This window comes from Oratosquilla oratoria, chromosome 9 (assembly GCF_046742065.1).
Source record: "Oratosquilla oratoria isolate Oo_2021 chromosome 9, ASM4674206v1, whole genome shotgun sequence".
NCBI classification, from domain to species: domain Eukaryota; kingdom Metazoa; phylum Arthropoda; class Malacostraca; order Stomatopoda; family Squillidae; genus Oratosquilla; species Oratosquilla oratoria.
In genome coordinates this window covers 59,493,182-59,505,509 of record NC_134785.1, presented here as the reverse complement: position 1 = coordinate 59,505,509, position 12,328 = coordinate 59,493,182, and the positions used below count along the sequence as shown (strand labels likewise).

General features: G+C 40.4%; 1 protein-coding gene across 1 annotated transcript in view; it reads right to left on the bottom strand.

Annotated features, from left to right (window-relative positions):
* Window positions 1-9,188, bottom strand: part of LOC143028475 (integrin beta-PS-like) — a 38,643-nt gene extending 29,455 nt beyond the window's left edge. The window contains exons 1-5 of the mRNA XM_076190629.1: window positions 8,822-9,188; window positions 3,942-4,062; window positions 3,433-3,519; window positions 1,744-1,972; window positions 9-93 (exon numbers count right to left, since the gene is read on the bottom strand). Of these exons, the coding sequence (XP_076046744.1) occupies window positions 9-93; window positions 1,744-1,972; window positions 3,433-3,519; window positions 3,942-4,062; window positions 8,822-9,055 (756 nt within the window). The 5' untranslated portion in view covers window positions 9,056-9,188. The remainder of the gene's footprint in view (window positions 1-8; window positions 94-1,743; window positions 1,973-3,432; window positions 3,520-3,941; window positions 4,063-8,821) is intronic.
* Window positions 9,189-12,328: the final 3,140 nt, after the last annotated feature.

Here is a 12,328-nt window from a genome sequence, read left to right as displayed (position 1 = left end):
GGGCTTACTGTAAAAATACTATCATCATCAGTGAGGGGAAGACTGTTTCTAAATGTATATGGAGGTTCACAATCTTTACACGGAAGCTTCAGTCTGTGAAAAATATATAATTACCTTTATTGAAAATCACATTCAGATATTGTACCTAAAAAAGAAATTGAGGGAGGGGGCAGTAGGCCCATATAGATTAATGTATTTACATAACTGTATTTACCTACTTGTAATATACAGAAAAAGAACAATGCTCATTGGGTCCCATCTCCTATCTATCCATATAATCAAGGGTTTTTCCTCCCTTATAAGGGAGATAGCCAAGCCAAAAGGCATGCACCTACTCCCACCCATTCCACTCCCATCCACTACCTTTTCCTCCCTTTCATCTTAGTTCCTCGTGGAAGATGGGTCATCCCTGTATCCTATCTACTGCCCTGGGTCAGAGGCAATGTAGCAAAACACAGTACATCAACAACAAGGCTCCTTTTTCATCCCCTCATGCAGAAAATAGAGAAGAAAGGAAGAAATTCCTTCAGGCTGAGTCGAAAGATCTCTCACACATAACTGCTCATTACTCCCAACTATCCCCTTCCCCCTCCCTTCTTTGCATCATAGTATCATCTATACACAGCCATTTTCCACTTACCCCTATCTTCTGCCTTCTTCCTCTCTTGCTCAACAAACATTCCTCTCTTGCTTAAAGAGCCTCTCACCCTATCTATCCATCTTATCCTTGGTCATCCCCTCAAGCTTCCTTCACCTCTGTCCTCCACACCTCTTTTACTAATCTTTCTTCACTCATTTTTTCCATGTGTCCAAACCACCCCAATACTCTTTCATCAACCCTGTCTGCCATCTCCTTTTCCACCCCTGTTCTCTTCACTTCCTCATTTCTTACTCTATCCAACCTTGTAACCCCTACCATACGGTACTTCTCAGACATTTCATCTCAAACACATTTAAACTTTTCCTCTCTTAAATTCCAAGTCCTTCCACCATACAGTGCCACTGGTACAATCACCCCTTTATATAATCTCCTCTCTGTATCCATTCCCAGATGCCTATTTCTCATGACATATTTTAATACCTCACTACCTAAGGTATTGTCCTAGCCCTGAACAAGGAAGTTAATGAAGTAAAACTGGTCAACAAATGTGGATAACATTAAAAAGGCAAGGAAAACCATGATTATCTTTAATGATAAGATTTTGCTGAAGGAGTATTGATAATGAACTTGGTAGGTCAATTAAATGTAGTAAATAGATTATATGAGAATAGTTGGATACACAGAAACAGGACCTCATGAGCATGGTTCCTGTCCTATATACTACAATTAGCTAAATACACACATATACATGTATAGATATATAAATACTTGGAATAGCTTGGAAGATGATATAGCCCAAGCTGAAACAATATATGAATTCAAATCTCAATACGATAATTAGAAATTAAGGAACCTGGTTGAAGCCTGGTTGGAACCATACATGAACTTGAGGCTAGATATAATAAATTGGAGACTAGGAGATAGGACCCAAAGAGCATCGTTCCTTTTCTGTATACTGTACTCCAATTAAGTAAATACATGGATACATAAAAGAGATTCAAGGTCCCTTTGAACAACAGATACTTTGAAATGTGAGGAGTGCAAGGGCTGACATCATTTGAACATAAAAAGTGATGACACTGTGTTTTGTCCATATCCTATAAAGACAGTGACAAGCAAACATTACATAGATAAATACTCACTTTTCCGTGGCCATTTTCACGAAGGGAAGAGCAATCTTGTCAACAAACGACCCAAAACCCAAGCGGAACTGTGATGTTAGTGTTCTCATAGTTTGAGCAAGCTTAGATCCCAATTCTGCAACGCTGTCCTTGTCATTCTTCATTGATTTGGATAAGTCCATAAGATAATACAAGTCCACTGGGTAGTCTTTGATTTGGCGATACTTCAAAGAAATGTTGAATGGTTTGCCTGCAAAGAGGTTGTCACTCAAGCATGATGATATAAACCCTTTTGCAGGTGTATTTGACTCTCATGGTTATTCTGACTGCTGTTAGATTATTCTAGTCAGCAACAGGAACCTGTATATGTATATAAATGGGTAAAATTAATAACCTTTATCTATTTATTTATTTATTTATTTCTATTTATCCACCTCTTTTTCTAATCCTCTTTAGTTGGTGTCTGAGCTCAGTAACTCCATCATATGTTAAACATCCCCCTCCCCTCCTCCTCCACCCCAAAAAAAAGGGACTAACTTTCTAGAGGCAGAAATTTCTCTCATGTTATTAAAATTGTTTCAAATTGACAAAAATAAAAATCTTAAGAGGTGACTGTTCAGCAGTTGTCCAATGCCTCACCACAGCAACCACTGTGGGCATGCACCTGCATCCACCCGGCTGTGCTGGGATAGACAGCACTTCTTTGAGGAATGCACATGCAGTACTCAGCTCCATACATTCCATTCTGGCTGGATCAGTGGCCTGAGAATGTATTGCATCTGGCTTCCCAGGCATCGACACTTTTCTCTAGCATCCCATTAGAGTGCGGGTCATGACCTGACCTGGTGTATAGCTGGACGAAATTGCCAAAGATGGAAATCACCTCAGACCATCATGCTGCGACCCTAGTTCGGCATCTCTGTCGGCATCTCCCCTTCCCACTTCCCCTGCTGACAGACTGCCTTGGGACAAGACTTGAAATCCATTGTCGTCACCTCCCTCGCCATCTATCTACCCCTCCCTTCTTGCTGCTAGCAGAGTGAAATATTATTATTCTTTTGGCATCTTTCTAATAAAACTGTCTCCCATCAGTGTTTGCCTTCCAGCCAACATCATGACAATGATTTATTTATTTATTTAATAGAAGGATCAAAACAGAACTGGAAGGGGACCTGCTCCCCTTTGAGATCCTGTACCACTAGAACTCAGTAAGAGAGAAAAAATGCTCCCTCTCCCTTTGGGTAGTGGAGGATTATGGATTATTTCAGTTGGATAAAATCATCTGGTGTTTATCAGAATAAGACATTTCATGCAAAGACGACACTCGTGATTATGTAGTTTGTCCACACCTACATTGGAGAGGATGGGATTCCATGCTAAATGAAATTTCATGGCATCAGACGACACTCTCCAGTGGGTTAACCCATTGTGACGTCCTCTCAGCTAAATAAAATTGTCTGATGTCAACTAGAATAAACTTTGTAAAGTGTGGTTCTGCAGCATATCTTGGTCATTTTTTGATGATAGACACTATTTTTTTTCTAATGATCTTCACCAATCTGGACAAACATTAGGAAATGGGAGGAGCATGGAAAACCATCTCCACTAATCAGGAGTCAGTGTTTATGGAAAGGGGCGGCATTTCAGTGCAAGATAGTCATGAATGGAAAAAGAAAGTTGAACAGAAAATGAAATGTTTGCCACCCTCACCTTTCCTTAGCTGAAGATGAACATGCTGAGGTCTCAGTTGAACAAACTCAGCGTCCCCCGCCTCTGGCGACTTATCAATGTTCACATCTGTTCAAAAATGAATAAATAGATAAATATATAATTAAGTAAATTAATCAATATATAAAATACATTAAAAGTAGATAAACAAACAAGTAAATGAATTAATAAATAAACATAACTAAATAAATAAATATATAAAATAAATAAGCGAAGACTATTGCAGAACCATAATATTTCATTTGATATAGTTAAGATAAACATTAAACTTCTATGGTTTAATTAAGACTTTCAATCTAATCAGGCTTCTCTTACCTGGATATGATCGTATGGCATTAGCCAGAAGAAAACAATTACCGGTACATAATGACTTATGCTCTTTAGCCAATCTCAAGATTAGAAAAAGTATATAAAAGGAAAAGGAAAATAGTCTACACTAAAATAATAAGAAAATGAAAAAAAAAAAAAAAAAATTGCTATAATGGATCTACCTGACAGTGGCTCATCCTTGATCTTCTTCATGGAGTTGCAAGGGTTCATGACCTGACCTTCCTGGCAAAGGGAGGTCAAGTTCAAAGAGGACGGGAAGCAGTGCTGGTTACCAACTACTTTCTGCCAGGTTAAAAAGTATATAATAATGATAATAATAATAATAACCTAAGTCTAAATAAAACATTCTTCTAAAAAACGCTGTGGAAGTCGGGGACAGGTGGTATTACGGTGACACTTTGTCCTAAAAATATTCTTGAAAAAGCGCTTGGGTAAGTCAGGGTCAGGTGGTATTCTTCTTCGTGTTCCTCTTCGCGTTCTTCTTCTTCTTCTTCGCGTTCTTCTTCTTTTTCTTCGCGTTCTTCGCGTTTTTCTTCGCGTTCTTCGCATATTTCTTCGCGTTCTTCTTCCTCGCGTTATTCTTCGCGTTCTTCTTCGCATTCTACTTCGTGTTCTTCTTCCTCGCGTTCTTCTTCGTGCTGGGGATCCCGTGTTGGGGTTCCGCCCCGAGGCCGAAGGGGAAAACGAGGGATTGGAGCGCGGAAAGCTGCGGCCATAGGCCGCTGTTTGCGCAGCCAAGCCCCCGGCGAAGCCCGCGGCTTGTAATGATAATAATAATGATGACAACAATGATAATAATAATAATAATAATAACTAGCAGGACCCGTGGAAATTCCACGGGTTTAACGAAGGAGTCTTCAAAATCTCCCGAAGGAGTCTTCAGTCTCCAAAAGGAGTCGTCAAAGTCCCCCGACGTTATAGTCAAATTCTCCCGTTGCCTCTCTCTCTTGTTAGGTCAATCATAGCAGGACCCGTAGAAATTCCACAGCGACAGAAATGATTCAAGGGGACATGTCCCCTCCGGGTCCCGAGGAACCCAATCGTGGGGTCCCAGGCTCCCAGCGCGGAGCGCGTGACGTCACAACTGAAGACCAGCCAATCAGAAGAAGAGACATGACGTCACGACTGAAGACAAGCCAATCAGAAGAAGAGATATGACGTCACGACTGAGAACCAGCCAATCAGAAGAAAGAAGAGATGACGTCACAACTGAAGATCAGCCAATTAGAAGAGATGTGACGTCACGACTGATGACGTAAGCGTGACACACGTATTAATATATAGATAATAATAATAATAATAATAAAAATAATAAAGAAGATTAAATAAAAATATAAAATAAATGTGTGGGCAGAATATATTATAAGATTACCATCCTATGAATGAAATATACGGAAATGGCTTCCAATCTGGGGATCCAGAGCCCCTCTCCCTAAGTGTCCCCTATATCTTTCAAGAGAGCCAACACTCCGGTAACCAGTATCGGGGTGGGCCTCTTAAGAGAAATATTTCTAGACAGAACAAAACCCATTTGGAGCCCCTAACACTTGTAACATTATTTTGAAATAAAAAGAATGAGGCTAATTAATATGCATCAAACTTCAACAAGAAGTGCTCATTTATTGATCATATGAAACACTATGTTAAAACATACTAGTACTCAAGTAATGTGACAATATTACAAATTTTTAACATGACTTTTAAATGTTCATACTAAAATTCTACCAAGGAAGAAATTAGAAAAAGAATTAACTGTTATATTAGCTTTTCTGGCTTTCTTATTTGCAAAATTTCTAATAACACTATCAAAATCAACTTGTCGGGCAATGCTAGATTCAATGCTTAATCTTGCTAATCAGGACAGCTCAAGCCCAACCTGGGGTTAATCAGGACCGTGCTACTTATAGTTTGGGTTAATCAGCAACGCCACACGCGGGAAGTGAGCTCCACTCACTTTCCATAAGATACATACACACACCTCTCACGAACATAGCCACGCCCCATGCACAAACATCTACATGTACTTTTTCTTCGACTAAAATTAGCTTCCTTTCTAACTTTTTCTTATACTACATCTTCTCATTTCAGTTTACCTCCCACCAAAGATTTTTCCGTTTTTCAACCTTTCTCTACTACTACGCGTCCTAACATTTTCTCAGCTTTTAGTGATTTTAATCCCAGGCGTCGGCGTCGCCGTCCAAGATTCCAGCCCATTTCTCCCGAGCCAGGACCATCAACCGCCCCTAATCGCTCATGAAAAAGCGCATTTTGGCAAAAAGCCCTCTTTTATACACTACTACCTTTCATTTTCTTAAAGACATTCTTCCCCTCCCACAAAAACCGATCCTACGCGAGCGGGTTGTCTTACCTAGCTAGTCCACTCCACAAATCTTGCTAAGTCAACAAGTCGAGTTTGTGAGTCACAAACTCGACTTATCGATCTAGCAAGATTCCTTCAGTCTCGGGCCCCGGAACAATGTACCCGCTGGACCCCCCCCCCCCTCTCATAGGCCCTGGAATCGGGTACTGGATAACGGGCAAATACGGCTTTAAAATGGTTACCATGAGGCCAGGATATAGTATCTCATAACCAGAGAGGGTGAATATCCTGTGTGCAAAGAGGATGGGTTCTACTGATCTGGGCGTAAAAGGGCTGGGAACTATGTAGTAGACTTAGATATCTACCAATTTATTTTAATTTATCTATTCATCTACTTCTTATTATTCTCATTTTGCATTCGACCTCGTTAATGACCAAAAGGGTCTCTTGTCGACAACGTTTGCCTTTGTAATTCACTGCAAACGCTTCTGATTTCTCCCATCAGGTGGTTGTCTCACTCACACACAGGGTTCCCATTACAGATAAGAAGATCTATCAACCTATATACCAATAGCTTTTCCCCCTTACAAGGAAGATAGCTAAGTCAAAGGAACGTACCTTCTCTCACCCATTCCACTGCCATCCACCACCCTTCTTCGTTCTTCCCATCCTCAGCTTAATCTCGTGGATGACGGGTCATCCATACGAAAATATCATTTGGATACCTCTTGATACTAATGTTCGCTTTAACGACGCTGAGCAATTAAATTGAATGAAGAGGCGAAAAGTGGTCTAAAGAATGAGAAAAATCCAATAATGCAACTTATTATATTCGATAATTGACGTACATTTAAACTATTTTATGAATAAAATATTAGGATACTGTGGTGACGCGCCGCTGGTCAGCCAATCAGGAACTTGGAAAGCTCCCCACGTTCCCGCCAGCCTCCTTTAAAAGGTCGGCGTTTCGCCGAAATGAGCAGATCTCTCCGTCCCACGTCCGGTGTACACGATAAGACGTGTATAACCGTACCTATTAATAATACACCCCTTCACCAGCTTTGACTGGTGATAGCAATAATAATGAAATAATAATAATAATAATATTGCATGTAGCCCATTAACTGACAGGCTGCAAGCATACACATACAACTCCAACCCAACCTGGGGAAAAGCAGGAGAGCTCATGTCTTACCTGGGGGTAATCAGGAACGCGCTCTACACGCGGGAAGTGAACTCTACTCACTTCCCGTAAGATACACACACACACACCTCTCACGAACATAGCCACGACCCACGCACAAACATCTACACTTACTTTTTCTTCAACTAAAATTCGCTTCCTTTCGAACTTTCTCTTATACTACATCTTCTCATTTCAGTTTACCTCCCACTAAAGATTTTTCCGTTTTTCCACCTTTCTCTCCTACTACGCCTCCTACCATTTTCTGAATTTTGGTGATTGTAATCTGTTTTTAATCCCGGCGTCGGCGCCGCCGTCCAAGCTCCCAGTCCATTTCTCCCGTGCCACGACCACCAACAGCCCCTAATTGCTCGCTAAATCGCCCGGTGGCAATAGCCCTCTTTTATACACTACTATTTTTTCATTTTCTTACAGACATTCTTTCCCTCCCACAAAAACCGATCCCGCGCAAACGGGTGGTCTTTCCTAGGAATTCAGAATTCAGAAATCAGAGATCTCTCCCTACTTCTCTACTGAGTTCTCTACCGACTTCTCTCCCGGGCTCAACTCCAAGCAGCAGTTCTCTCCAGCAAGAGGCCTCGGGACCAGTCCACTCCAGCAAACTGCCTCGGGACCAGTTCGCTCCAGCAAGCCGCCAGCAAGTCGTCTCATTCCCTCCTGTGGCTCTTCGCCCACAGCCACGACGCTTGATGAGGCCTTCACTCCGGACCTTCTCCCAATGAGACTACGTCCGTTCCCTCCGAGCGTATTAACCATTAAACCTTAGTTCTAGTGTTATTGTGAGTCTCATTTTCCCTGGCTTGTCCATACCGAACCAAACCACCACAATACTCTTTGAATAATTTTTAGAACTACATGGAAGCACTTATTTACAATTTGGGTACTTTTCTTATATATATATATATATATATATATATATATATATATATATATATATATATATATATACATGTGTGTGTGTGTGTGTATGTATACATACACTTTTTCTACTGCGAACACTGCCCGCACACGAGTGGAGCCCCCAGACATAAAGAAGCATTTCAGAATACACAGAACTGACTTCGTTAATAAAGTAGATTTTAATGTCAACACTTCAATGTCAACATGGCCTGTGTGGTGTTAATGTCAATCTAGCATCTCTTAACCCACTTGAGGGGGGGGGGTTTCTCACCGGAGTTAAATCTCCTGCATCCTGTTGACAACACTTACACCCGAGGGGAGGGGGTAGATAATACAGTTTCAGCCCTATACACTAGCTAAAATCCCTTGATGGCAGCTAGAATAAGCTTTTGGGTTGTAACATGATAGACTAGAAGGCTAAATAAGTTTAACTAGATAACTAAGTAAAACTATTTACTTATAAAATTCCCCCGGTATATAAGCCAGAGGCGAGAGCTAAATAAAATTGGCTAGATTGATAAGACAACTAAGATACCTGGAGATAAATGATACTTTCTAGTGGTAGAAAGTGTTCGTCAGGACTAGCAAAACGTTTGATAAGTCTTAGAAGTACTCACGGCTTGGATAGGATAGGAACACCACTGACAGCCTAAAGTCTGAATACAGGAGGAGCATTTGGTGTCGTGACGCCCACAGCGACTCGTGTCTGCCTCAGTAGGGTTCCCAAGAGGCACGTCGCACTCCTGCAGGAGCTCCTGGTCAACAGCAGCGTTAATAAGGACCTTCTGCAGGAGGAGGAAGACCATGGGAAAATGGGCAGTGATGCTCGGCGTCTTCCACAGGAAGAGCATTATGGCGTCGCTTGGGTCTCCAGGAGCGTTCGAGTTTGGGTGAAAAAAGAATCAGAAAAAAAAATAAAAACAAAGAGCTCTTCACTAGCTTTAGATACCCTTCCCCTTGGGTGTAGGGTGTCTGACTGGGGAACCGTTCGCTTCATCCGTCATGGAGTAGAGGGAAAGTCCAGGTTTAGGTGACAAGGGTGTCACATCCGGTGTGGTTTTGATAACATGATTAGGCTGACCGTAGAATTCACACTTGACACGTGCGCTCTCACGCACACGCATGAACTGGTCCAAGTACTTGTTCGACCTTTCCCTCCCCCACTCCCATTCCCCGACTTTCCCCTCGGCCGAATAGAAACGTCTAGCAACATGAGAACCAACGAGGTAAGGGGCTACAGTTCCAAGTTGGGGTAAATTATTCCGCATAGAAATATGAACATATGTGCACACACGCACGCACACACACACACACACACACACCACCTGTGAAACATATAAATAAGATTTTTGGAAAAACCTATAATTAAATAAGAACAATCAAAGTTGCATTTACATACCTGGATGAAGAAATGGTGAAGAAAATTCTAATCACCCTGATAAGACCAAGATTGGAATATGTAGCAACGATATGGTCACCAAGTACAACAAAAAATGTAGAAAAAAACTTGAAAGAATACAAAGAGCAATTACAAAATTGGCACCAACACTCTCAAAACTATCATATGAAGAGAGACTAGCAAAACTTGAACTACAGACACTAGAGCAAAGAAGAGAGAGAGGAGATTTGATAGCTATTTACAGAATCATGAAAGGCATAGAAATTACTGATAGAGAGAATCTGATAAAATGGGATGACAGAAATACAAGAGGACATGGAAAGAAAATAAAAAAAAGACAGCTATAGAAGAGACCTGAAAAAGAACATCTTTCCTCACAGAGTAATAGACAGTTGGAACAAGTTAGATGAGAAAGTGGTGTGTGCAAAAACAATACATGAATTTAAAAATAGTTTAGATAAAATGAGATACGAAAACGGGACCCCACGAACATAGCTCCCCTTCCCGTAAAATACAACTAGGTAAATACAACTAGGTAAATACAACGGTTGTGTTTTGATTACCGTAAGCACATATAAAGAAACTATAATTACTACAGTATACAAAACAAGATAAAAATTGTAATGTGGCATTAATATATGGCGATTGAATTCTGGCTGAGCGGGGGATAGGATGAGAGGTTCATCCCATTGAATAAAATCGCCGGACGCCAGTCAGAACAAATGTTTAGGAGCAGTGAAGTGGTTACCATCCCCAACCCTTCACTGACGAGAGGGAAATGAAATAATCTGGTGGCATTTAAATCAAAATAGATAACAGCCACTCGCTACGGATGGGGTAATACACACTTTCACGCACACAGTTTCGTCGGATGGACGGCGAAGATTGGAGTTCCAAAGAAAAATCAAAATTTACGTGGATCTCAACGTCAAAGAAGTACCTTATTGTATTCACAGGGAAGGGGAAAGCTCGTGGTGTAGTGGGAAGGTGAGGAAAAAGGAGAAGGGGAGGGATTACGGAGGGAAATGGAAGGAAATGAGGAAGGAGGGGACTTGGTCCAGGCAGGCAGACGCCACATAAACAAACGTCAATTTAGTGACGGTGAAGGGATTAACAAAAATGTAAAGATTAGAAATATAGATAAGAGCAGCACAATGGAAGGTGAGGATAATAATTTCCTGGGATTTAATGAGGGGGGGGATACCAACCTCCCCCGATCAGCAAGACTAGAGGAAAAACTTGAAAAAATGACCGAACATTGGGAGAGTAGGTTCGGTAAAATGGCAGAGATTGCGTAGAGAGTTGACAAATTGGAAGAATTAGAGAAGGTGAACAAAAAACCTAACTAAAGAAATAGAAGAATTAAAAAGACAGTTAAAAGAAATAAAAGATGAGAATGATGAATTAAAGAAGAAGAACAAAGAGAATAAAGAGTCCATAGCAAAAGAAGCACAGGGTTGGAAAAAAATCCAAGAGAACAGTAAAGTTGTATTTACTGACATAATTAAACAGCAAATGAAAGAACAAACTGAAGACTCAGTTATTAAAGTGATGACACAGAGGGAGAATATAGAAAGAGATTTAGCAGATAAAAAGAAATGTATAATTATATTAGGAATGGAAGAGAAGTGTGATCTTAATAGAACCACAAGAATCAAAGACGAAAAAGAAAAAGTAAGCAGTTTTACTAGAATTAGTTCAGGAAGATGAACCTGATATCATGAAACAAATTGAAGCGATGTATAGACTCGGAAAATATAGTACAGATAAGACCAGACCAATTAAGATTAAGTTCAGGTCACAAACGACAGCAGAGAATATCTTAGCAAAAACAGGGAAACTAGCAGCAAGTGAACAATATAAAAAGGTATGGATAAAAAGATAAATGAATAAAGAGGAAAGAGAGGAGGAAAAAATGAAAAGACAAGAAGCTAAGGAAAATAACGAGAACAGAACAGAGTCAGAAATAGAGAAATTCTATTGGAGAGTAGTGAATATGAAAGTAAGGAAATGGGACATACTAGAGAAAAACAAAAGGGAAACAGAAAATACAATGGAAGTAGCAGAAAATTAAAAGTGTCTTACACAAATATAGATGGATTAATAACAGGATTGAATGAGCTGAATGATTATCTGAAGGAAAAAGAACCGGACATAATGGGAATTGTAGAAACAAAATTAAAAGGTCCACTACCACCCAACAGTGTAGGACATAATGCATATAATTATTGGATTAGAAACAGAGAGACAAAACAAGGGGGTGGAGTTATGTTCCTGACTAAGAAGGATATGAACGTGAGGTGTGTCACATATGGATAGAATACAGTAGAGATGATTATGATCGAAGTGGAAGACAGAGATAAGAAGAGCAGAAAGTTTGTAATAAACTATGTGCCTCCAAAAACAGACTCGTGGGAAGAGAGTGAACATAAAAGTATGTTAGAAGACACAAGGATAACATAAGATAAGATAATGGAAGATGGAGGAAGAATAGTTATAATGGGCGACTTTAATTGCAAAGAAGTTTGCTGGAAAGAGATGACAGTAAAGGGTGGAGACGACTCATGGGGAAATGTTCTACTCGAGATGATTATTTACCATACAATGACACAATGGATACAAGAGAACACTAGGTATAGAAATGAAGAAGAACCATCGAGACTAGACCTAATAATCAGGGCTGTTTCTAGCTTGGTGGGGGCCCTAGGCAAGAGGCAGTTAGGGG